At 38.0% G+C, this 24,272-nt stretch overlaps 11 protein-coding genes across 11 annotated transcripts; 5 read left to right on the top strand and 6 right to left on the bottom strand. All coding sequences in view use genetic code 12, as the record gives it.

The window, feature by feature from the left end:
• Nucleotides 1–369: 369 nt before the first annotated feature.
• Nucleotides 370–1,170, bottom strand: CANMA_005115 (uncharacterized protein; the record flags this gene model as incomplete). The annotated part of the gene is made up of 2 exons (XM_051817463.1): nucleotides 370–1,023; nucleotides 1,120–1,170. The coding sequence occupies 2 exons, from the start codon at nucleotides 1,168–1,170 to the stop codon at nucleotides 370–372; spliced, it is 705 nt and encodes a 234-aa protein (XP_051669302.1).
• A 759-nt stretch (nucleotides 1,171–1,929) lies between these two features.
• On the bottom strand, nucleotides 1,930–2,805 carry CANMA_005114 (uncharacterized protein; the record flags this gene model as incomplete). Its single annotated transcript, XM_051817462.1, has 1 exon — nucleotides 1,930–2,805. One exon carries the CDS (start codon nucleotides 2,803–2,805, stop codon nucleotides 1,930–1,932), a length of 876 nt encoding a protein of 291 aa, XP_051669301.1.
• A 1,311-nt stretch (nucleotides 2,806–4,116) lies between these two features.
• On the top strand, nucleotides 4,117–6,297 carry CANMA_005113 (uncharacterized protein; the record flags this gene model as incomplete). The annotated part of the gene is made up of 1 exon (XM_051817461.1): nucleotides 4,117–6,297. The coding sequence occupies one exon, from the start codon at nucleotides 4,117–4,119 to the stop codon at nucleotides 6,295–6,297; it is 2,181 nt and encodes a 726-aa protein (XP_051669300.1).
• Nucleotides 6,298–7,709: 1,412 nt separating this feature from the next.
• On the top strand, nucleotides 7,710–8,411 carry PEX11 (Pex11p; the record flags this gene model as incomplete). The annotated part of the gene is made up of 1 exon (XM_051817460.1): nucleotides 7,710–8,411. One exon carries the CDS (start codon nucleotides 7,710–7,712, stop codon nucleotides 8,409–8,411), a length of 702 nt encoding a protein of 233 aa, XP_051669299.1.
• Nucleotides 8,412–8,747: 336 nt separating this feature from the next.
• On the bottom strand, nucleotides 8,748–9,095 carry CANMA_005111 (uncharacterized protein; the record flags this gene model as incomplete). The annotated part of the gene is made up of 1 exon (XM_051817458.1): nucleotides 8,748–9,095. The coding sequence occupies one exon, from the start codon at nucleotides 9,093–9,095 to the stop codon at nucleotides 8,748–8,750; it is 348 nt and encodes a 115-aa protein (XP_051669298.1).
• A 255-nt stretch (nucleotides 9,096–9,350) lies between these two features.
• NOP8 (Nop8p) lies at nucleotides 9,351–11,243 on the top strand (the record flags this gene model as incomplete). Its single annotated transcript, XM_051817457.1, has 1 exon — nucleotides 9,351–11,243. One exon carries the CDS (start codon nucleotides 9,351–9,353, stop codon nucleotides 11,241–11,243), a length of 1,893 nt encoding a protein of 630 aa, XP_051669297.1.
• Nucleotides 11,244–11,779: 536 nt separating this feature from the next.
• On the top strand, nucleotides 11,780–13,330 carry CANMA_005109 (dolichyl-P-Man:Man(5)GlcNAc(2)-PP-dolichol alpha-1,3-mannosyltransferase; the record flags this gene model as incomplete). The annotated part of the gene is made up of 1 exon (XM_051817456.1): nucleotides 11,780–13,330. One exon carries the CDS (start codon nucleotides 11,780–11,782, stop codon nucleotides 13,328–13,330), a length of 1,551 nt encoding a protein of 516 aa, XP_051669296.1.
• Nucleotides 13,331–13,654: 324 nt separating this feature from the next.
• FLO8 (Flo8p) lies at nucleotides 13,655–16,735 on the bottom strand (the record flags this gene model as incomplete). The annotated part of the gene is made up of 1 exon (XM_051817455.1): nucleotides 13,655–16,735. The coding sequence occupies one exon, from the start codon at nucleotides 16,733–16,735 to the stop codon at nucleotides 13,655–13,657; it is 3,081 nt and encodes a 1,026-aa protein (XP_051669295.1).
• A 1,305-nt stretch (nucleotides 16,736–18,040) lies between these two features.
• Nucleotides 18,041–19,360, bottom strand: ARR3 (Arr3p; the record flags this gene model as incomplete). Its single annotated transcript, XM_051817454.1, has 1 exon — nucleotides 18,041–19,360. The coding sequence occupies one exon, from the start codon at nucleotides 19,358–19,360 to the stop codon at nucleotides 18,041–18,043; it is 1,320 nt and encodes a 439-aa protein (XP_051669294.1).
• Nucleotides 19,361–19,759: 399 nt separating this feature from the next.
• CANMA_005106 (uncharacterized protein) lies at nucleotides 19,760–22,261 on the top strand (the record flags this gene model as incomplete). Its single annotated transcript, XM_051817453.1, has 1 exon — nucleotides 19,760–22,261. The coding sequence occupies one exon, from the start codon at nucleotides 19,760–19,762 to the stop codon at nucleotides 22,259–22,261; it is 2,502 nt and encodes an 833-aa protein (XP_051669293.1).
• A 703-nt stretch (nucleotides 22,262–22,964) lies between these two features.
• On the bottom strand, nucleotides 22,965–24,185 carry CANMA_005105 (uncharacterized protein; the record flags this gene model as incomplete). Its single annotated transcript, XM_051817452.1, has 1 exon — nucleotides 22,965–24,185. One exon carries the CDS (start codon nucleotides 24,183–24,185, stop codon nucleotides 22,965–22,967), a length of 1,221 nt encoding a protein of 406 aa, XP_051669292.1.
• Nucleotides 24,186–24,272: the final 87 nt, after the last annotated feature.

The following is a 24,272-nucleotide window of genomic DNA, read 5'->3' as shown; positions in this document are numbered from 1 at the left end:
ACCTTGTATTCCTTGAGACTCCTCATGTTGTAGAAGGGTCTGATATATTGTGTAAAAGGTAAGCAACGTGAATTAAGCATCACATCTCTATCATCTTTCGTTTCAAAGCAACCAGCACTGAAACACGTCGTAAATTGCTAATGGATTTGGTAGTACGGAGAGTGTGACTCCTTTGGGAAAAAGCAAGAGCAATACAGACCTTACTAGTCAAAGAGTTAATAGAATATTATGTTCAACGAACGATAGAAGAGCCATTATGTAGTGCTTAATATACTCTATAAAGTGCTAGACTTAGAAAACATTCGTTGTACTGCAACCAAACCATGTAGTAAAACATTTTTGTGCAGTATTGATATCCTACGGTTATATTCATTCCAATTCAATAGATGATTGGTCCATACGTTTATCTGGTTGTAAACCATTTGCCTCTACCATAAACCCCCGAACCTTTGAATAAACAAAACCTGGATGCACAATTGCCAAAAGCGTGCACACAATTAGCATGGGTACTGAATCAAAAATGTAGGCAAACACGGCATGATCAAAAATATAACCCCCAAATCCTTGGGCATATTCAATCAATCGAAAGATATTTCTGATAAAGAATAAAACAATTACTGCGTACAAAACTTTGAAATAAGTCCTCCAGCTGTGAAACCCCGTCATCTTTGATTGTAAAGCCGTATTGTTGACCTTGCGGTGAGCCAAAGCCACCAAGGCAATAAAGCAACAAAAGGAGATTATTTGTAAAACAAACCCACCAATAACTAACCCTTGACCAAGCGCTTTATTGTCTTCTATCATCTGTAACACAACTCCCGCAATTTGAAGACCAAAGGTGATATCCCCAATAATGAATAGAAACGATTGAAACTTTCGATTAAACCCCACTTTAAAAATTTCTAGTTTTTTCAATAACCCTCCAAGTGAAACATACACGGAAGCGGCTATGAAAATGGGGGCAATGATTACCTGTACGCTTTGAACACCATTTCCTGCACTATTTTGAAAGTAAGCACTTATCTCCAAAATCATGCCTATGATCAACCACAACATGTGCCACGACCTTTTCCAAAACATGAAAACCACATGAACAACTGTAAGAATGATGAAGCATACGCCGAAAAACACTGAGGCTCCTTTGGAGCTTACAATACCGCTGCTGGACATAAGCACTTGAAGTTAAAAAATGCTTTCAAGCTTTATAAAAATTTGGTTCTTCTATAGTAACCATATATAAGCCGAACTCAAAGGAAACCTTTTTACGAGGCTATGTCAAGTTGTTGCTCGCGGGAATTGAAATTCCACGGCCTTTGACATTGTTACTTTTTTGTGTTAGCGATGCCAGAAAATAGGGATACCAGGTTCATCAACATGGTGGTTACAAAAACAAGGGTAACTCTTGTCAACATAGTGACATGGTTTCAATGGTGGCTTTTTCCCTCGACGGATGAAGCTTAGAAACTCGAAGATTTTGATCAACTTAATGTCTTGAGGATTAATCTTTGGAGCGTCATTCAGCCACTCAACATCTTAAAAAAACGCAAACGCGAAGGTTATTGTCACCACTCGAATAAACCTTGACCTACTTGAGTTTTTCTTTTTCCTAAATTTGCAATGGGAAATAAAATGAAACCGGAGTTGTTTTCTTCAGAATAGGAGACACAGTTTGCGCGGCTTTGTTTGGTTTTTACTTTGTGCATCTATTCTAAAAATAGCAAGGGAATCTATAAATAGAAGCAGATATACGAGAGAGAGATTCTTATCTTTCTTGTATAAATTTGTAAAAAAAGACGTGTTTCATTGATCAATACAGGTGTGTTCAATATAAACAACTGAGATAATAGTATAACAATCAACAACCATAGCACCTATATAAAACGGCTTTTTGTTTCGGGAAAAGTAACAAACTAGATCCATCTTGCCTCTTTAGTTCAAGAAATCGTCGTTCAAGTGAAATTCCATTTCTAAATCTGGCTGGAACTCAGTATACAAAGCATCAGGACCACCATGTTTATTTTCGCAATATTCCGCCTCTTTTTCACCAATTACTTTTAACGATTCGCCGGACTTCAGTGCCAGCTGGGCTAGCAATTGAATCTGACACGATTTCTCTAGCAATGTAAATAGATATCCAGCTTCGTCAATGGTAGAGCCAACTGTCAACAACCCATGATTTTGCAATATGATCCCTTTACCACGACCTAAAGCCTCTACTATTCTCTCGCTTTCTTTTGCATGCAACACAGCTCCGTTAAACTCGGGGTACACAGAATGACGCTTGTAGAATATGCATACGTCTTGATTAATCATGTCCAATTCTTTACCAAAGCAGCTCCACGCTTTGCCATAAGTCGAGTGGAAATGACAAGCAGCATGAACCTCGGGCCTCGCTTTATGAATAGCAGAATGCATAAGGAAACCCGCCGTTTTGATAGCAGCTTGGTTTCCAGTAGGCAACACATGTCCATCTTGATCACAATGAACTAAATCACTAACTTTAATTAATCCAAAATGTTTATCCATAGGGTTAATCCAAAACGTTGTAGTATCTATTGGGTCACGAAGGGAAACGTGGCCAATAGTACCTTCAGTGTAACCTTTTCGAGCAAAGACTCTAAACGCACCAGCCATATGTTGCAACGCCCATTTGCGCTTGTCTTTTGCAGAATTGAACTGTGGAATCAGATACCGATGGGATCCACCTTTGACGATTCCAGGTGAATTTCTATCCGAAAATTGACCATTTACTGATATCTTGACCGTTGTTGAGTCTGAGCAAGTTTTGGTAGTAGAAGAAGTCATTTTTCTCTTGGTGGTAGTAGTAATTTAGTGTTTGATGTGCGCTAGGGTTAGGAGATTAACTTGGAAAAGGATCCAAATAGCAGATATTTATAATCCTTATCTTACGCTTGAGATAAAGTAAATGCATATACCCCTTTAGGTACTAGAAGGGAGCGGCAATGTTGAAATTTGGCTATTCTTTTCGGCAACCTAACGGAGAAAGGAGTTTACAAAGCTAACGAAATGCCGCAAATGTTCTTGTTCTTTTTAGACTTCAGCCGCTTCCATTGTTCTTTTACTCCCCCCTTCCCCTTTTTTTAAAAAAATTTATTATTTACCTTTTCGGTTATCGTTTACGCTTTAGAAAAAAGGAAAATAGAGTTCACTTAAAATAGAAACAAATTGTTCCGAGGTTTTGAAGGTCTAAATTTAGTTTGTATCTACAAGGATGTATAATAGAGAGAAGAGATTTGTTACTTATCAAATTCTTCTTTTTAAAGATCTACATCCTTTCTTTTGATTGGCGTTCTAAGCTGTGAAAATTTTGACAATGGAAACGTAGATCTTTCTTAAACGCAATAGACGATCTCAAGTGCCACTCGGTCCTAAACCTTTTTTCTTCGCCTAATTTGAATTTACATTTTCAGTTGTTTATCCTCTTGAGCTGTGTACATGTAATTAGGTGGAAAACACTTCGGAGAAACAAAACAAAACAATAGCGGCATATAGCAAGTAAAGAACCAACCACTCCTTCTGCTCATACCAAGTGAGGAGAAAGGAAGGCTTTGAAAGAGATAATTCTTTAGACAATGTTACACAATCTCTTACTTCCTTCTGTATACGTTTGTTTTACTTCATCAGAACCATTCGAAACATCCAGACCTCAATATTATTTCTCATTCTATTGTTTGCATCCTAACTTATATCTCGCTTTGTTTAGAACTAGATGCTGATGCCTATGAATCAATCAAAATTACAAAACAATTGGGAGTATAAACAACGGAGGACAAGCTACAGAAGAAGTTGATCTAATATAGAGTATGATGTTCTCTTTAATAACGTATGTTGAGTTTAAACAAGTGCAGCGTAAAGCAGGTGTGCTTCCAAACAACTTCTGTACCATATCCCTAGCCAATGGAATAAAACATCTTATATTGATAGATAAAGCGTGGCTGAAGAGGGGAAATGACGTATTAAATAGCTCCTCTGTATCACGTGCATGGATTCTAAAACCGAGATTTTGTAACCTTGTGTACAAGAAAAATGAAAAAAAAAAATTAGAACAGTTTATATTTGCAACACCAAAAGACCTTTTATTGGAACAGATTGCGAATGTTTATACGACATGCTGAACACAATGTATCTAGACTCACAAGATGTTATTTGTCAACTATAGCTCTCCCCGAAACAAACGTCAAATATGAGAGTAATAATGCCTCTATTCCGGATGAAACAACAACAAATGCGAAGACAATCAAAACCCCAGCCCCAATCAAGTTAAAACGTCAAGATGTTAAAAAATTTTACACGCTATTCAAAATGTCTGAATTTAGCTCATCAATGACTCACGATGACAAATTGACCAAGAGTCTACGCTTATGGGCTCGCAAGTCGGCTAAGGAACACAACATTATACATACCTCAATGGAGAATATTCTCAGTGAGGCGGTTGAGTTGCACAAAGGACCTTCTGAGTACCCCTTACAGGATAGTATATCTTCCAGTGGCACTTCATGGGGTGATGAAAATGTGGTTGATGATGTAAATCAAGGCTACAAGAAACCAAAGTATAGATACAACTTGACCTCAGGAACAAGACGAATTAAATTTACCACACCTTCAAGTAAAGTACGACGATACTATCAATTTTTACAGCTTGAGCAATACAAAAAGAGTCAGTCTCAACAGGATCTAGACCCAGTAACTAAATCCAAAGTCATTGCTCGAGCTAATCGAGAATGGAGAAATATACCATCATTTGAACGCTTTGTTTTGAAAACTGATTACGAAAATTTACTTTATACTGGGAGGGATCTAAGCCAAGATGGTGAAGCAGTTGTTTCAATTGAAGAGAGTGAAAGGTATAATGGAGTAGTTCATAAAGTTCTTGGAGAAATTGAGCCGGGAGTCGATGCCAGGGGAAATAAGAGAGTGCCATTGTTGAAGTTTATCATTAATGAAATGACGGGATTTGTTTATGTTTACGGACTAACTGATTTTCACGTTTGGAATTATTACTTGGCAAATGAGTTTGCAGCGAGAATTGATGGCAGGTGTAAAGATATTGGGGCATTGATTAAGGAGATTGAAAGTGATTGGCTTAAATTAGACGCCTTGGCCAAATCGAAAATAAGAATTGAATATTTGAATTTATTGTCACGAGGTCAAGATTTGCTTTATGGCAAATTAACGTCGATTGTAACCAAGCGAGATATAGTTGATAAGCCAAAGCAATATCAAGTTGTTCGTATACGAGGTGATTCAAGCTCATTCAATATAGATGAATGTGAAATATCGCCTAGTAAGTTTACAATCACTCAACCGTCGAAAATACGATTCATCAGGAATGCCTTTGTGGGAAACACAATTATTGTTGGTGATTTGGATTTAACGCATGCATGGAACTACTTTGTTTATAAACAACAGCAGCAGGAGCAGAAGCAACGTAAAAACATTGAAGATGAGCTACAATTTCACCAAGGCTTGATTCACCAGTGGAATCAAGTTTTAGATGCCGAAGCTAAACAACAGTATTTAGACCAGTACAAGGCAATGTTGATATCAGGGTTTGATATATACATGGGTGAAAAAATGCCCATTGATACCAAAATGGATAAAACAGGCATCAAGAATTTGATTGTTGACGTATGGGGTCAACCAATAACTCAAGGAACTGGTCGTAATATATCAGTTGATCCGTTGCCGATGTCAATTGACAAATCGACTAATAAGGTGATATTATTGAGTGAAATTAAAGATGTCCATGCGTATAATTACTTTTTGGCGAGAAAGTTGGCGGAGCAGAGTGGTGGTGCCAATGGTGTTGCTGACTATTCAAAATTACCTCATTTGCAGCAATATTGGCTTATGTTAATGCCAGAGCAAAAACGCACATATTCCAATGAATATTTGCAGTTACTAAACAGTGGTTACGATTATGCTTTTGGTAATGTTGTTCCCCTTGTCGATAAATTAAAATTATCGATATATTCAAAGCCCATAAAATTAGTTGGTCCTGGTACCAAGTCTGCATTTAATGCTGAAGCAACAACAGCAACAGCAACAGTAACAGCTAGTAAAGGTAAAAGTACTAATTCCGATGATATACACTCGAATGCTTTCGACTATTACCAATACTCACGCAAAACAATCGATCACGTGCTGGACGTCGATCAGATTGTTAATGAATGGCACAGTATGTCTAGCAAAGAGAAATTAGAAGTTGAAGAAGCGTATGAAATGATGGTTGATTCAGGATTTGAAATGGTTAATGGAGTACTTAAAGAAGTATAAAGCAGAGAATAACGAGAGATAAGATAAAGAGACTACTGTGTGAGTTAGAGTTAGGCGAATGTGTGCCCATTTATGTATATATGTACTGGTTATGTCATAGATCCATTTTTCCCTTTAACCTCTTCGTTTATTTATATTGTATCACAAGAGAGCTCAGGATTAACTTCTTCATAGAGACAAAAGAAAAACAATAAAACGGGTAAATTCGTAAAGTATTTGAAAAAGAATGTGAAATTTTTTATAATCTTTTAGTTGGTATTCGGTGTTGCTAGTCCTTGCAAGTGACCACTTTCTAGTCTCCAACATTGTCCTTCAATTTTTGCTCCACCAACGTTTAAATCTGGGTTACTACTTAGTTATTGTCACCCCTATCTTTTTGTATAAATAATGCAAAGTTAAAAGGACCCGAATTACCGAGAGAAATATGTGTAGAGAAAAGCACGCTTATGTGTGAAAGAAGAAATATTTTAGACCTCGGATAATAGGAAGTAAATTAGAGTACAAAAAGAGATTAATTCTATTACGTAATTATAAAAGTAGAAAAAGAGGTAGTGTACCTTTGTACCTTTTGTTTGTTCTTTTATTGTCTCCGCATTTCTAAAACATAGACGTACAAACAAACATACTAACAAACAAACAAACAAACATACTAACAAACAAACAAACAAACATAGACAACCTATACCATGAGTGTTAGACAAACTGTAAGACAAAGAGAAACTTGCAGTCAATTACACTACCTTGCGTTTTTTTTTGACTTTGGCTTTGGCTTTGGCTTTGGCTTTGGCTTTGGCTTTGGCTTCTGAAATAATAAAACGGTTTTGCTTGGCCAAGATAATAATACATACAAAGGAGTAGTTCTTTCTTCATAAGAGAGGTAGAGAGACGGACGAGGAGTAGGGCAAAGCTATCCGGAGTGTAATTACTTTAGTATATTTTAAAAGAAGGATGGGTTTTGTCAACCAAATTAAGTATAAATTCACCACTACTCTTTCTTGTTTAAACTTTACTTTCGCTTGTACAGAATGATTCCATTTTGTTTTGTTTTCCTTTTACCACAACAAACTACTGAGTATGGCTATCTTGTTTAACATTACACGTGTTTCACTTATACAGCCACTTGACTCTCTTAGTTTATACAGTTATACTTGTCTCCAAGTTGTCTTACTGTTTGTAGGTTGTTCCAATCTCTACTTTCTCCATATTTGCTGTACCCCAATTTATTTTGTGGCACATTTTATTTTTAATTTTATTTCTTTTATTTTTTTTTTTGTTGATTTTTCATTTGACATTTTTTTCTCCCTATTTAATCAACATCATTTTTCCCCTTCTTGACTCAACAGAAAGGATTTTAAGCTGAAGAAACACCTATATAATCCTTTTAAACTTGCACTAGAGGTCACTTAATTACAATGGTTGCTGATACTATAATTTACCACCCTACATTAACCAAGTTGGTTAAATTTTGGGATTCAACCCCAAAGAGAGAAAAATCATTTAGATTATTAGCTTATTTATCTCGATTCTTATCTTACTATGCTTACAAAAAGGGTTACCCAAAGGAGACTATAGAATTATTTCAAGGATTAAAGAACCATTTCTCATTTATCAGAAAAGGTATGAGATTTTTCAAACCAATTCCACATTTACAAACAGCAGCAAAAGCTTATGATAACCAATTAATGGATCCAGTTTTACAAGCCACTACTATTATTAGAAACTTGGGTTATGCTGGTTACTTGGCTATTGACTCGGTTGTTTTTGCTAAAATGTTGGGTCTTATTGATGCCAAGAAATGGCCAAACTTGTCTACTTATGCTAGTAGATTCTGGTTGTTGGGTTTAGTTGCTGGTATTATCCACTCATTGAGAATAATCTCTTCATTGTCTTCATACAAACGTGATCCAACGGATGAGAAATCTGCTGTTGATGAGAAATCAATTGGTAAACAATTGTACCAAGCCAAGAGAAAATTGGTTTGGGACTTGTTGGATAGTTTTATTGCTTTGAACACGTTGAATTACTTGCATTTCACTGAGGGTGATGTTGGCTTAGCTGGTGTCCTCACTTCTATTTTCGGATTGGAAGATATGTGGAAGGCAACCACCGTTTAAGGAAAACATAAAGAAGGAGCGGAGAAGAAATGACACGAGAGATTAGAGAAGGTATAAAACTGTGGTTAGTGAAGCTATTGTGGTGAAAAGTGGTGATGTGTGACTTAGACAACACGAGAGGAAGATGCTTTTGACTTTCTTAATATTTAGATTTCAGATGGTAGAAATGGTTTTTGAAGAGGGTTATATACAGAGTTGTTTACCAATTTGTTTAATCAAATGACATGATAGATATTTTTTTACTTTGCTATTGGAGACAATATTGGCATTATTATTACAAAGTTGTAGAAACGTACTCTAGGTTGAGTACTATCTACGCATGTCTGATACTCTGAATTAACTTTTCTCTCCTTCGTTATTCTCATTGTCAACAGCCTTATCCACTTCACTTGCAGCAACAGGTTCAGCCTCGTGCAACTTATCATGTAGTTCAAACCCTGCCCAATAATACTTGATTAGTAGATTCTTCAACTCCTGAGTTAACTCTTCACTATTTCGTTGATATTGAATTAGTGTCAGTAGAATTGGTGCATCCTGGCTTATGTCAATGCTATCGTTGGGTGGTGATTGTTGACTTTGTTGTTGCTGCTGCTGCTTGTGCTCACTGATTGATGAATCTAATTTTTGTTTCTTCTGGAGTATCCTTTCATCAGGCGCGATATTCTTGAGCTTCGTATATGCCATGTATGAGTCAAGCCATATAAAATTGGCTTCATTGTCTAGACTTGTCATCTGTGTGCATGTGTGATGTGTGTGTGTCTATTACAATAAGTCACATCAGTCTACAGTACACTTTTTGTCGATCTTTGTGTTCAACTCAAATCCATCAAATCCATCTCGCTCTTAAACATTTTTCTTAAATTTTTTTTACAACCAAACGCATCTACATCACATTAAGATAAACAAGATCCACCTTCACCACTACACAACATAATAGTCATGTCAGATTTGAAGGAATATAGAATACATATAGGAAATATATCACCTAAACTTAAGGAAAATAGTAATTTGTTGCAACAACGAATAGGCAAATTTGACGTTAAAGTGATATCACAATTGGAATTCCATACCAAACCGGTTGAGACCAAGTACTTTGCTTATACCACCATACATGCAAGTCCGTCGAATTTCAGCAAATTGAAAAATTCCCTTCATGGCGTTGAATTCATGGGAATGAAATTGAATATTGGACTAGCTAAACCATCGTATCAGGAACGGCTCAACAAGTTACTGAAGACTAAGGTAAAACAATTGGAAAAAGAAGAGACCAAGCAAAGTAAAATATCCGAGTCAAGACTGGATAGGTTACTTGAATTGCGTACAAGCTACTCAACTAATCCAACCACATCATCTATTGTAACAGCACCCAAGCCCACTATCTATTCTGTTTCTCAACATACGTTCAACGATGCATCCGCCAATACCAAAAATGCACCGCCAACTCATAGACTAGATGGGTCTAAATCATACGGTGCTACATTGGACAGCTTGAATTTCAAATATCGAGATGGATCTGCCCATTCATTAGTCAAAGGAGTTCATCGTCGAAATCCAAGAAAAGATATCCGACTGCAAACATTGCGTATTTTAGTCAATGGTGAATTGAAGACCTTCAAGTTTTACAAGACAAAACTATGGGGAGTGGAGAAGAACAAAACAGCCAGGGATTTGACCTGGAAATATGATGCCAAAGTGGGATGGAAAAGTGGTGATGATCACTTGATTGAAGGTGTGATTAGGAGACCTTGTGGAATAAACGGTGAGCAAGCTTTGAGGTATGGTGACGAAACAGTATCTCATGTTGAAGCATCTGCTGGAGCTGAACATTGCATGAGTGGTGATGATGACGAAGAAGATGATAATGAAGCTAGAAAGAATAAAGCGATTTTAGCATCGTTGTTGAATAATTACGACTTTGATAAACCGGTTGTGATTGATGAGGAGAGGGAAGTTGATATGGATGACGTCGAAGTGGATTCAAAGGGGCGTAAAACAGTCAAGCATTATGATTACGAAGTTGAGGGAAAGGCTGGAGATGACAACGATGATGAGGAAGATGGAAATGGAGTGGATGTGAATGTTGAAGAGACGCTAGCTTCACATCGAGCTGAATTGATGAAACCAGTGAAAGAGGTGTATTATAATGAAGATGATGAAGGGAACGACTTGAATTTTGACACGTTGCAGCCGGCTTCTAAGATTGACGCAGAAGATGAAGGAGTTGATGCCATTCTGAATAATGAAAGGAGGAGTCATGGTCATCCAGATAACAATGATGAAGGAGAAGACGAAGGTGAGGACAAAGAGTTTGTCCCTTCCTTCGGAGCCCCTGCCTCAAATACCACCGAAGCACTTCGATCTTTATTCAACCCAACTACTGCAAACAACCAAACCCAACCACAACAAGAATCAACTTTTAAACTAGCATTGTCGGATGACGATATTGACGTTGATGAATCCAAATCTACACATGATGTACAGATACAGAAACAAGAAGAAGAGAAACTTTTGACTCAAATTCAACAACGTAAGCAAGAGGAGTTTGCTCAAAGCTTGCAACAACAAAGACAGAACCAATATGGACTATTTTGGCCTCATTTTGATTCACCTTTCTTATCAACTCAATCGCAATTGGCCAAAATTGGTAACTTAGGAGAGTCCGGGTTCAACCTACCTCTGATGAATAATGGCGGCGTTGCTTCTGGCGATAATGCAAAGGAAGGGGAGACGGAGTATGAGAAATGGTTTTGGTCGGTACGTGGTGAATTTAGTCGTGAGTGCAAGAGACGTAAGCGTGATTTGTTAAGGATAATGCGTAAGAAGAGAAACTAGTGGAGAAACAGAAGTTGTTGGTCAACGTGCTATTAGCTGAAATCAAGTAAATCGATGTACAGTGAGTGTCCAATTATCGACAGAACTTAGTTATTGACGCACACACCGTAGTTAAGAGCTAAATTTTGAATTTTATAGCACAACAACCTGACTTTTCTGACAATAAAAAAATATACCATTTGATAGAGCCTGTATTATAAAGATATTTTTACCAACTCTTGCCTCTCTGACGCCTCTTCAAGTACGCTAGATAGGAGCTCAAAAATGAGTTGCAAAAATGGCTCTTAACTATGTGATTTTTGCAACTCCAAGAGTCAGGCATGTCAATAACTTCCCAAAGACCTCGAGAGGTAATCATCCTTATTCATATGATAACATATTCAAAGATCAGACTCATAAAATTAGGTGTTTTCGACTTTTAAGGTTTTGCAAATTTTACATACAAAATTTTGCATTTTGGAGAAACCAACAAATGTAATGAGAAACGCGATACATTTGAGTTGATTCATTATCATTAAGTGAACACTTTGCTGACAATGCCACCTACCACTGATTCCAGACCACCTCAATTCACATTTGCCAATGTCTCAAGGGATATTTTTGATGGAATTCTTGCCCTCATCATCAACCCCCAAGCAACACGAGTCACGTATCCACTAATCGTCTGCATCGCATCAATAATCACCAAAATCATAATTACTAGAGTCGCCTACACTGAAATTGATTATACCACATATCTACAACAGATCGACAAAGTGAATGCCGGGGAATTGGATTATGCCAATATATATGGAGATTCAGGACCTATTGTTTACCCCGCTGGGTTCATCACTGTATATCAGTATATTCAATGGCTATGCGGTGATAATGTGAATGAAGCTCAATATATTTTTGGTTATTGTTTTACGGCAACTGTGGCATTGGTGTGCTTCGTTTATGCCCAAATTTGGGATTTACAGCCGTGGCCGGTGTATTTGTTTTTGGCAAGCAAGCGATTGTTGTCGATTTATGTGTTGAGGTTGTTCAATGATTGTTGGACTACTTTGTGCATGGTGGGAGTTGTTTTGTTGTTGCAACAAGCTGCCATGTTTAAAGAAGTGGAGAAGATAGAGGAGAAGAAGGAGAAAGACCAAAAGCTGGAGGTTGTTAAGAGTAAGGATCGGAAAAATGAGAAGGGGAAGAAGGGGAAGAGTGAAGAAGCATCACAGGTGATTAAAGAATCTCCATGGCCTGACCTTAGTTTCTTGTTGAGCATAATAGCTGCTGACTTATACAGTATTGCCATCTCAATCAAAATGAATGCATTGTTATACATGCCTGCTTTCTTCATCGTAACCTACTTCCTAAACGATGAACACTTGATCAAATTCATCATTGTTGTCGCTATAATCCCCTTGGTGCAAATTATAATTGGCTGGAGGTTCCTCTTGCTTATGTTTGATGATGATTTGGCACGGACAATTAGATGGAACTATATCACACAAGCATTCAATTTTGGTCGACAATTTTTATATAAATGGACAGTCAATTGGAAATTTGTGCCTGAACCTATATTCACATCGATTCAATTTGGACATGCATTATTAGCCCTTCATTTAGCTGTGCTTGTTGGCTTCACGTATACCAGGTTTCTCAATTACAAAGTGATTGGTAAGCCCATCACCCAGTTGATGAAGGATGCATTTATCCCCAAAGCCACCATATTGCCAACAAATATCTTTCTTGATAAACGTGTGGCACCACAAGTCATTTTTTACTTTATGGCCATCACGAACCTCATTGGCATCTTGTTCTCACGTTCACTTCACTATCAGTTTCTTGCATGGTACGCATGGACATTGCCTGGCTTACTCCATTTGAACTTCCCAGTATATGTTGGTGTACCATTATGGTTCATCCATGAGTGGTGTTGGAATGTGTTTCCAGCAACAGCAATAAGCTCAGCTGTCTTAGTACTGTTGTTGCTGCTAATTTTGGTGTCTAGTTGGTGGAATTTTGAATCCTGGTTTCCTAAACAAAGCACATTGGATGACTATGATACATTTGTACAAAACGAACAACACTTGCCAATTAAAAAAGATGAGTAATGCATCGGAAAGACGATACTACAATGTTGTATAATTAATAGTAATACAAATAAAAATTATGTATGTAAAGTTTAATCAACCTTTAAAGAGGGTAAAGATGAAGTAAAATGGAAAAAAAAAACAAAATGTAAGGTTATTACAAAGAAATCTCCGTATGGTAAAACGTCACAGTCTTGAAATGTCAAAAAAGTTTTGTAGTCAATCTCATAGAAGAACCAGTGGTAGTTTTGATCTAGAAAGTTAAGTACTAAAGTGTGTGTGTGTGTGTGTGTGTATATCTCTCTCTCTCCTGCTCCATACATATCCACGGCATCTCGTTCATTCTCAATCACCGTTTTCAATTGCATCCACATTCCAATTGAATGCAAGGTCATCATTCAACCCCAGGTCAACAACATTCTCATCGCCCCATAACTGATTAATGTCAAATTCAATATCATCAAAAGCAGCTGAATTGACTCCACCACCAGCACCGCCAAAAAGATCGGCATTTATATTGGCACCACCGCTTCCGCTGCCATTAGCACTACCAGTACCACCAGTACCACCAGTACCACCAGTAATACCACTACCGCCACTATTATTATTATTATTACCGGCATTAGTGTTTTGATGATGGGTATCTGACAACAAATCCACATTGAAGAAGTTTTGTCCGTTGCTCGATGACGATGCACCTAGATGATCATCTGGGAATGAAGAATGATTTGGTGCTGCAGACGTAACAAATGCTTCATGGAAATCATCAAATTCGTTCTTGAAATTTGGTTCTTGGGCGTTGTTATTGTGGTCGTTGGCAAGCTTGGCAACGCTGTTATCTCCTGGCTGCTCGTCTCTTTTGGCAACTTTCTTCTTGGACGGACCTTGTTGCTTCGTCTCTGCCGAGGCTGACGCCTTTTGAGCTGCAGTTTTCTGGTTTCGAGGAGATTCGGCAACAGTATTCATCTTCCGCTTCTTTTTGTTATCAGTGACAGGCTCACTAACTGGTGTAAGCGGCGTAAACTCTTTTCTACCGATATTTGGTGTATAAGATCCGCGTCTCTGAAGCTGAGGTTGATTTTGTGACGTGCTTGGTGGGCCCTGTTGCTGTTGCTGTTGCTTGCTGCTGTCCACACCGGTGTTTGAAGGTGTACTTGCTTGCATCGATACAACACTTTGTTTCCGACTTCTCCTACCTGTTGGTTCTTTCTTTGGCTTTTTATTGCCCATTGCTGGCGACGGTTTATTATTGATCAATGGTGAGCTGTTTGTTGTTGCTGGGGATGGCTTTTGACTAAATTGAGGTGGAGGTGCATTAAACATGGCTGGGGTTGTGTGCAGTGATTGTGATTGGGTTTGAGAGACCTGACTGTTAGAGGCATCTTGTTGCACGGAGCCATTTGAAGCCAATAAATTGGGGTCCGACCCCGTGTTTCTAGCAATTTCTAATCTCTTCTTGTTTTGTTTTTCTAAAAGCATAAGCTGATTTTGGTAATCCTGCAACGCATTGCTGTTTCTACCGTTAGGTATATTAGTACCAAGTGGAACGTTTGTATTGGCATTGGCATTGGCGTTAACAATCGCCAGCTTTCCATTTGTACCAGCATTCCTGCCCCTTCCACCAGGCTGTCCACGTGCAGCTTGGTTATTGTTCTGTGCTTGTGTGACATTTCTAGGAGTATTGCCACCATTTCCACCAGGTCCTGAGGGCGTATATTGACTACCTGACGGACCATTAGGGAAAGGAGTTGCGGGGCCCTGTGATGGTTGGTGCTGTTGCTGCCAAGAACCAGCAGGAGAATTGTGGCCTGACGGACCACTGTTCTTATTTGAGTTTAACTGATTGCTGTTTTGTTGTGCCTGTTGACGCAAGCTATTCATCTGATTCTGCGCTTGTTGCTGTAACGAATTTTTCAACTGCTGTTGAGCCTGTTGCTGCTGATGTTGCTGTTGTTGCTGTTGTTGCATAAACAATTCCTGTTGAACATTCATACTGTTTGGGCTACTAGCATTACCATTCTGTAAAGCCTGATTCTGCTGCTGCTGTTGGTCCTGAGACGGATTTCCTCCCATGTTAATCGAAATCTGTCTTTGAGCAGCTGCAGCTGCAGATGCAGCTTGCTGTTTCATCAACATCATCATTCTTTGCTGGTCAATTGAAGGATTATTTCCAAACTGAGAATTGGGCATATTAGGGAATGGCTGTTGTTGTTGTTGCGGCTGTTGCTGTTGCTGTTGCTGTTGTTGCGGCTGTTGTTGTTGCTGTTGCAACTGCAGTGGTTGCTGAGACTGAAATTGTTGATTTACGGGAAACATGGGTTGTGTATTCCCAGCTCCCATATTTGGGAAATGCGCTGACGATGCCGATGGTGGTTGAGACGCAAGTTGCTGTGGTGCGTTTGGACCGCGAGATACACCTTGCCCAACTGGTCCATTTGGTCCACCTGGTTGTTGCATCAGTTGAGAATTGGCTTGAGCTTGGGCTTGCTGATGATTAGGAAATGGCATGTTTTGTCCTTGCTGCTGGTGGTTTTGCTGTTGGGTACGGGAATTAGCATGTTGTGCTTGTGCTTGTGCTTGTGCCTGTGCCTGTGCCTGTGCCTGTGCCTGTGCCTGTGCCTGTGCCTGCGCTTGTGCTTGTGCTTGTGCCTGTGCCTGTGCTTGTGCTTGTGCTTGTGCCTGAAGTTGCGCTTGTGCCTGCATTTGCGCCTGTGCTTGTGCTTGTGGTGGTAGTGGACCCTGCTGTGGTTGAAGTTGAGGTTGGGTACCTTGTTGCTGTTGATTAGACTGTTGTGCTGCCTGTTGTGTAAGTTGGGCCTGTTGAGTTTGCATTGCTTGCAATGCTTGTTGTTGTTGAAAGTTGGTCATGGACGCAGGTACTGCCATTGCCAATTCCTGTTGTTGTTGTCTTTGTTTTAACAACTGTAATTGATAATACCTCAAGGCTAAATTTGATTTACCATTTTGATCTTGCGATGAGCCGGCCCCATTAAATCCACCATTTTTCGCTTGAAATATATCCCAAAATATCTGCCACCATTCAAATAGGAAACTTTGTGGAGAATCCATAGCCAAGTTCATTTTTGGTAAATCGTGGTCCTTGTAAAACTTCATTTGCAGCGGTGATTGCAGCGGCTGTCTTTGAGAATTAGCTGTTGCTTCGTTGCCTGGAGTCAGGTGTTGCATTTGAGAGCCTGGTGGTGCAACGACAGAAGGAACTTCAGCTTCGTTGACAAAGATTTTAGCTGTTTGTGGTAGCTTGTTCTTGACCAAAAAGTCGTATATGTAAGCGTTGAGTAGTTGATTAGCATTTTTGGCCTGTGAGTCTGATACACTAATAGATGATGCATGATTAAGTGGTTTGTTTAGGGGAGTGTTTCGGCTATTGGTATTGGTGGCACTTTGCTTGCCATTTGCACTATTCATTTTCCAGTTAGGTTAATGGGTTTGGTTTATTCTTGACAATGATTGTATGCAAGGATGGCCCTGTTTTGAATAGTTGTCAGCACTTCTGATAAAAACAGTCCAAAAGGAGAAACAATGTGGAAATGGATAATGGAAAATAAAATAAAATAAAAATAAAAACAACCAAAGAATAAAAAAAAAAGACAGAAAAACACAATTTTAATAAGATCGAAGTGTTAATAGTTGACAAGTATGAGTTGCTGTTTCTGTTGCTGTTGCTGTTGCTGTTGCAGATGCCAATAGTTTAGTCTAAGTTGATTCGAGAACTATTTCGTTGTATTAAAATGTGACTATAGTGTCACGTTGTTGTTGTTGTTGTTGTTGTTGTTGTTGTTGTTGCAATGGGTGAAGTTTCTAAAGGACAAAAAAAAACAAAAAAAAAAAATAATTTAAAAAGGGTGTAAATGTATGTATGTATGTATGTATGTATGTATTTTATGGTATTGTAAACCTAAATCGTTACAATTAAAGATATATAGTACACTCTTTAATTAGAATTTGAATGTCCAAGAAAAATAAAAAGAAAGATAAAAAGTATATAATGCCCAACTGTTTTCTTTGAATATGATACCATCCTAAATAGATAAGATCTGATGCTAAAGAAAAAGAAAGGAGGGGGGAGATGGTTTGTATAGTACTGTTGTTCTTCTTTATTGGAGGGGATGTAGTGTATATATTTGCTTTTTTTGAGTTTAAAAAAATTGTTTTTGGTGAGAGATTTTATTTTATTTATTTTTTTTAAGTTTTTTACTTTTCAGATTAGAATGCATAAAAAGTATGTGTGTATGGAGGTGTATTGCTCATTATCTATACACTGTGGTTTTGTTCTTTTAATTGGCTTTAGCTTTTAGATTGCCCTAGTTGTTGTTGTTTTTGCTCTACTTCTGCCTTAGACAACCCCTTTTTAGCTATGTAGACATTGTATAACTTTTCTTAAAGATATTGTTTATCATTTAATGATATACATACTTGCACAAATCTGAATTGTGTGTGTGATAGAATTACATAAATCAAGGGACTTTGTCTTCAATTTTAAAAAAAAATTCGCTTTTAAACTGTGTCGCATTTAACTAACATGCGACACAACAACTATCATCCCACATCAGCCCACTCAATTAAGCAATACATATGCATCGCATTAGGTGGTTGTCATGACTTCCTTTATCCCTTATTTCTCGATAAATCAAATTTAAGCAAACGTCACACGTCATCAAGTCTATAGATATCCTCTAAACATAATAGCTTTTCTCTTTTCTCTTCTGTTTTTCAGCAATCACTCCAAACAAGTTTGAATCTGTAATACCGTGCCACAAACGTCAACAATAATAGAATAGGCACCTCCAACAATGGCCCATACACAGCAGCAATAGCTTGTTTGCTTCCTTCGCCATACAATGCTATAGCTATCGCTAAGCTCAATTCAAAATTATTGGAGCTTGCAGTGAATGCTTGCGTCACTGTTGATGAGTAGTCAGCATTACATTGTAACTTACCTCGACCATGTTGCTCTTGTTGTTGAGGAGTTAACTTCTCTTCACAGCCACATTTTACAAGAAGTTTTGTAGATTCATTAAGTTCTTCTTCTTCATCACCAGTTGTAGCTCTTGTATTTGTCATGTCATCCACAGTTGATTTTTCATACTCCCTAACTAATTTACCATAATTGGTGTAATTTGAATAGTACCGGAACCCAAAAAACGTACCAAACCACATAATTATAAAATAAAGGCAAAGCGGGATAAAACATTTAAGACTTGCACCAATCTCATGTAAAAATGAGTCACTTTTGGATATGAATATAACAATTATTGTGTATAATAATCCAATCAATGCCCATGGGTTGATCCACGGTAAAACTTTCGTGTTAAACTTTTCCTTACCAATTGTCAACAATGCAATAGCACGAATTAAAGCACCTGATGCCAATGGAATACCTAAAAATACACCGATATTCTTTAACACCAACACAAATAGACTGTCTATATTCAAATTGTTTGCAAAGTCAATTGATTCACCCGTGATTACATAACAAAGTAGGATTTGATATGGTGCATACAATACGATTTGCAATACACTATTAATTAGGACTAGTATTGCACAAAGATCATTAGACCCTAAAGCCAACTGATTCCATATAAGTACCATGGCAATACATCTAGCCATACCAATCATGATTATCCCAGTACGATACTCCTTTTCATTAAATAAGGTAGCCCATGCGAGACCGAACATAAGCAACGGTCCCACAACCCAATTTATAAATAATGATATAACAATTTCACGCCAGTGTTGACTAATATACAAACTTCTCTTATTGTTAGATTTTGTAGCAAGTACTTGTTCGTATTCAATTTTGCACAATGGTGGAATCATCATTATAATGAGGCCTATAGTGAGTGGTATTGATACTGTAGTTAATTTATTATCACTAATGTTGTTAAACACTGATTGTGCTTGTGGTACATACACTGAGATGATTATACCAACAACAATCGATAATATGATTAATATAGGGAGTAATTTGTCCAACAACGACATTTCTTTCAATACTAGCGTGAAATCACGCTTGAATGAAGTTGTAGCCATAGCGTTGTATGAATAATATGAAAGTAAATACTTATTCCTTTGAGTACTCTTTATGTTGGATGTGGTGACGATGTAATTAGATGTCAGAGAATTGCAGTGTGTGTTTCCTTGGCATGGATGAGATTTTAACTATTTTTGGTTTTTTATGATCCTGTGGCACTAAGTTAACTTTAAGGATACTTCTTGTCACTGTAATACTCAGTCCCAACCCCTTGAATGACTGCTACTTTGTGCTACCTCTGGTATCTCCAATTTTATGAGGTACTAGTAATTATACTCCATTAGGTGTTGTCTGCTTTGTTAAAAAGATAGTATTGGGTAGCGAAGTCAAACTATTTCATCATTTTAATATTCCTTCTCTCAATAGGAATACAAACAACTCACGTCTACCACTTCATTATGAACACATCGTTCTTGTCGCTGAGTGGCTCATCGACCACATATACTATAGATGAAATACCCACATTGATATATACTCCTGATCGACCCGATAGCACCTACCTGAACCAATCAAGTTCAACAGCCACCACCACCAATTCACTAGCATATGAAGAAAACACATTTATCAACTGGAGCCAAGAAACACAGCTCATACCACGTCTCCCGTCCAATTTATCCAAGAAGTGGATCACCCTTGTTCTACTGGCATTAGTTTTAGGATACACTGCAGCGGCAATCGATTTGATTTCAGTCTCCCTCAATGATTTGAAAAAGGGTATTTGTTTAAGTAACTTGGATGCTTGGAGTATTTTCAATCCATACCTGACGTGTCCGGCTGATGAGTGGTACAATTGGTCGAGACTATTGACTGGCTCCAACGCAATATGGAGTAACATTATTATCAATTTCCCCATATATTTCATTTTCGCCGTGCTATTTGCCATGGGCGCTAGCTATCTTACTATCAATCGAGAACATCTAATACGTCAATCGGGTATACCTGAGATCAAATTACTCATATCTGGTTTCAACTTAAATGTTAGCAAGTATTTGGGTTTACATACATTGTTGTACAAGATTGTTGGGTTAATACTAGTTGTTAGTTCAGGCCTATGGTTAGGTAAGGAAGGACCCTTGGTCCATGTTTCTTGTTGTGTATTCAACATCATTTATGAGTTTTTCATACTGAGGAATTTTGGCAGCAAGCCGAATGAAGCAGTACGTAGAGAGATCCTTAGTGCGGCCACGGCAACAGGAATATCTGTCGCTTTTAATTCACCAATTGGCGGAGTGTTGTTTGTTTTGGAGAGTATGCCGAGTTATTTCAGCCCCACTAAAATTATGTGGAACTCTTTTGTTGCAGCTACAGTGGCAATAATTGGTTTAACAGGATTCAATGCGTTTACTGACGGTAGTAACTTCACCGAACAAGATTTGTTTCAAGTCAACTTTGGTAATTTTAGCTGGTTGTTTTTGGAGGTTATTCCATTCGTTATTTTGGGAGCTCTTGGTGGCATGTATGGTTATTATTTCACCAAACTCAATCAACTTTTTCAACAGAGATCGTTGCGGAGAAAAGTGCAATCAATATTGGTGCAACTCAGCAAGGTTGATATTAAGTGGGGCCCCTATTTGGAAGTTTTAGCTATAGTCGTGGTCACCACGACTTTCAGCTTCCCATTTGAAATTTCAAAGTTACCCTTGGGCTCTTATCTAATTTTATTATTCAAGGAGTGTCCCAAAGAAGCAAGCGATGACACTAATGCCGAGGATTTTCTTTGCCTGACGTCAAATGTAGTGACTCTGTTGAAGTTACTTTATATTCTTGTGCAAGGGTTTGGACTTACTGCTTATACATTTGGAGTTGACTTACCTGGGGGTATTTTGATGCCTTCATTGGTTTTGGGTGCCACTACGGGGAGGCTTGTGGGAATCTTGAGTCAGGTCCTACAATCAAAATTTAGCTGGGAGTCGTTGGCCACTTGTACGGAAAAGTCGTGCGTTGTTTCGCCATCATCGTATGCAGTTATTGGTGCTGCATCATTCATGACGGGTATTACTAAATTGACCATGTGTGTCGTTGTCATTATGTTTGAAATGACTGGTGCTGTATCCTATGTATTACCAATCATGTGCGGTGTTGTCACTTCCAAATTTGTTAATGATTGGCTCACACCGTCAAATATTTATGATACATGGTTGCAAAATAATTTTAATAGACCTGGCCTGGGGTCGGATCTAACTTCGGGAATGATCAATGAAGGTAAAGGTACCGGCATTGTGTCATTTTCCAATTTAACGTCAACAATAAAATCAAAACTTCCTGATGTAACTGTACGTGCATTGATGGTACCATTGGAGCAAGTGAAATGTCTTTGCTTGGTTAATGAAGGCGAACCTTATAATGTCAATTATTTGTTTGAGTTTATCAATGATGATACGCATGAAGGGTACCCCTTGATCATTAACTATTCTAATCCTGTGTATATTGGTTATGTCACCAAATCAGAACTTGTCAGCAAGTTGCAAAGCATTACTCGTCAAGACTCGTCAGAACCAGTGTCGTTCCAGGTTGAGAACTTACCCAAGACTGCTTTATCAATGCAATTGCATTATGAACGGAAATACAACTGCATTCATATGGATTTAACTATTGAGCCAACGCCGTTATGCACAAATGAACTATCACCAGCGATTTTGATTTTAGAGGAGTTTGAAAAGTTGTACTTGAATCATCTTGTTATTTTGAGTACCAATAATATCGAAAACCAAATAATGGTGGGCTTTATTGATCGATTTATTCTAGCCAATGTGATTAATGATAAGTTTGGTAAATTGGTTAATGAATTGGCTGATTTTGAAGCGATCAATGAATATGACTTGGAAACTGCTGTCGGTGATGATGAGGATGAAATGATGAAGTTGCGATATAATAGAAAGAGTATAGAGTTGATTACTTGAAATAGATGGGAAGCATTGGGGCTAGTTTATTTATAACGATTGAAATTACTATAGCCGACGGGTGTAATTTTTCTAGCAGCTGACCTCTCTTTATAGTTACCAAATGAAGGACTCAATTCGACTGGTTAATCTAGAAAAGTGGAGGGCTTGCTCTCTTTTAGAGACTTGTATGATTTGGAAATACACAGAGGACTAAGGTGCTGCCCCTTGTTTCATGAAAAGATCTTTATGACAAATCCTAAAACAAGATCCTTACTAGACATATTCATGAAGAGTCAAAAGTGAGAGGATTCAGCGTCAAGAAATCGCAACCAGAGATCAATAGAGTGTTACCAAGGGGTGTAATAGGAAACAGTATGATACACAAGTACAACCAATTCCTAGTAAATGTTTTAGCAAGTCTGCATCACCAGGAACAAGACTTCAACACCCCACAACCAACACCAATCAATTTTTAAATGTTTCAAAACTTCCACATCCAATGCCAATAAATATTTCAAATCTGGGTTGTAAATCATATTGTATGCCACAAATAGCAGATCAAGCCAGGTTTGAACAAAACGACAAGCAGAAGAAACGGACAACATAAATATTGTCACTGCATCCAGTACATTCTTTTGGTTTCACTAGGAGTGGTTATGAAGACCAGGAAAGGAACACAAACAGTAAAGATTGCGCTCTCACATTACTTTCATAATGTGGGCTATTCCAAAGTCTCGTTTCTCCCGTATGTACCAAGTACTTGTATAGCAGTATCTAGTTTCTTTCTGTCGATTGTTCCGTCGTTCTTTGACCGAAGCCGGTCAAGGATGAGATTCAAGCGGATGTGTAATATGACTGACGTACTTGTTATATCTATCACATCTACATATGTGGTATGTCCATTGAGTATTCGTTTATGATGTTCATAAAACCCTTTTAGCTGTGAATTGAATTGTTTCTCACTAATGTGTGTCTCATGCACACTTAAAGCTTCATTATGACGTGGCCACAACATTGCTATGCTGTCCAATATTTCTTCGATAGTATCAGCTTGGGTTAAGCTGTCATTTATCTCTCTGTTTACTTCGCTGACCAGCTTTATTGAATCAAATGCAAATTGGCGAAATGTCCTGAACTTGAAACGAAGATGCGTTGTTTTCAACGTAGTCATCATGTTGACTAAATTCTCTTGCTTGTTCGTTACAGATGTGTGCACACTCATTAGTTCCCCTATTATACAACGTATTAACGGGTTGGAATGCTTTATTTTCAGATTTTGCTCGCCACTTGGTGTTTGGTAGGTGACATACTCAGCTGGATCATCACTCAATGACAATTGTTCAGTTTCCGCCGATTGTATTGATGCATGTTGAGAAGCTGGCGCTTGCTGCAAAGATGGTGATTCTGAGATTGGTGATGATTCTGATGTTGGTGATGCTGAGATTGGTGATGCTGATGTTGGTGATGCTGATGTTGGTGATAATGCTAAGATTGATGATTCTGATGTTGGTGATTCTGAGGTTGGTGATTCTGATGTTGGTGATAATTCTGAGATTGATGGTGGTTGTGATACCAATTCATTTTGTTGAGCAATGATTGCCTCTCTGTAAAGCTTCCTGAAAGCTTCTATGTTTGTTAATGGTTTGTCATCTTTAGGTTTCTCGTCAACTTTGACAGCATTCGGTTTTGCAGCTGCACTTTTTGATATGTTTTTGATGAGTTTGGTGAATGGTTTCAACAAGCATCTGAGAAGTTGTGGATGTCTCCGTTGTCTGTGTGTAATGAAAGTAATGCTTTCCCATTTAATAAACTTCAAAGTAGCTGTTAGTGATGTAGAAGTGAGTGATGGTGATGATGTAATGCTTGGAGTGGTGTTAATTAATAATGTTGATAAACTGAGCTGTAATGGTTTCATCTTGGAAGCAGATGAAACGGATTGCATTGATTTCAAAACGTGGATGGAGGGGTAGGTTAGCTTTTTAATGAAAATAATAATGAAACGCTTATGAATTCAATGAGATAAACTGTA

Source organism: Candida margitis, assembly GCF_024628925.1.
Source record: "Candida margitis strain CBS 14175 chromosome Unknown scaffold97, whole genome shotgun sequence".
Classification (NCBI taxonomy): Eukaryota; Fungi; Ascomycota; class Pichiomycetes; order Serinales; family Debaryomycetaceae; genus Lodderomyces; species Lodderomyces margitis.
This window is presented reverse-complemented; position numbering and strand designations above follow the sequence as displayed.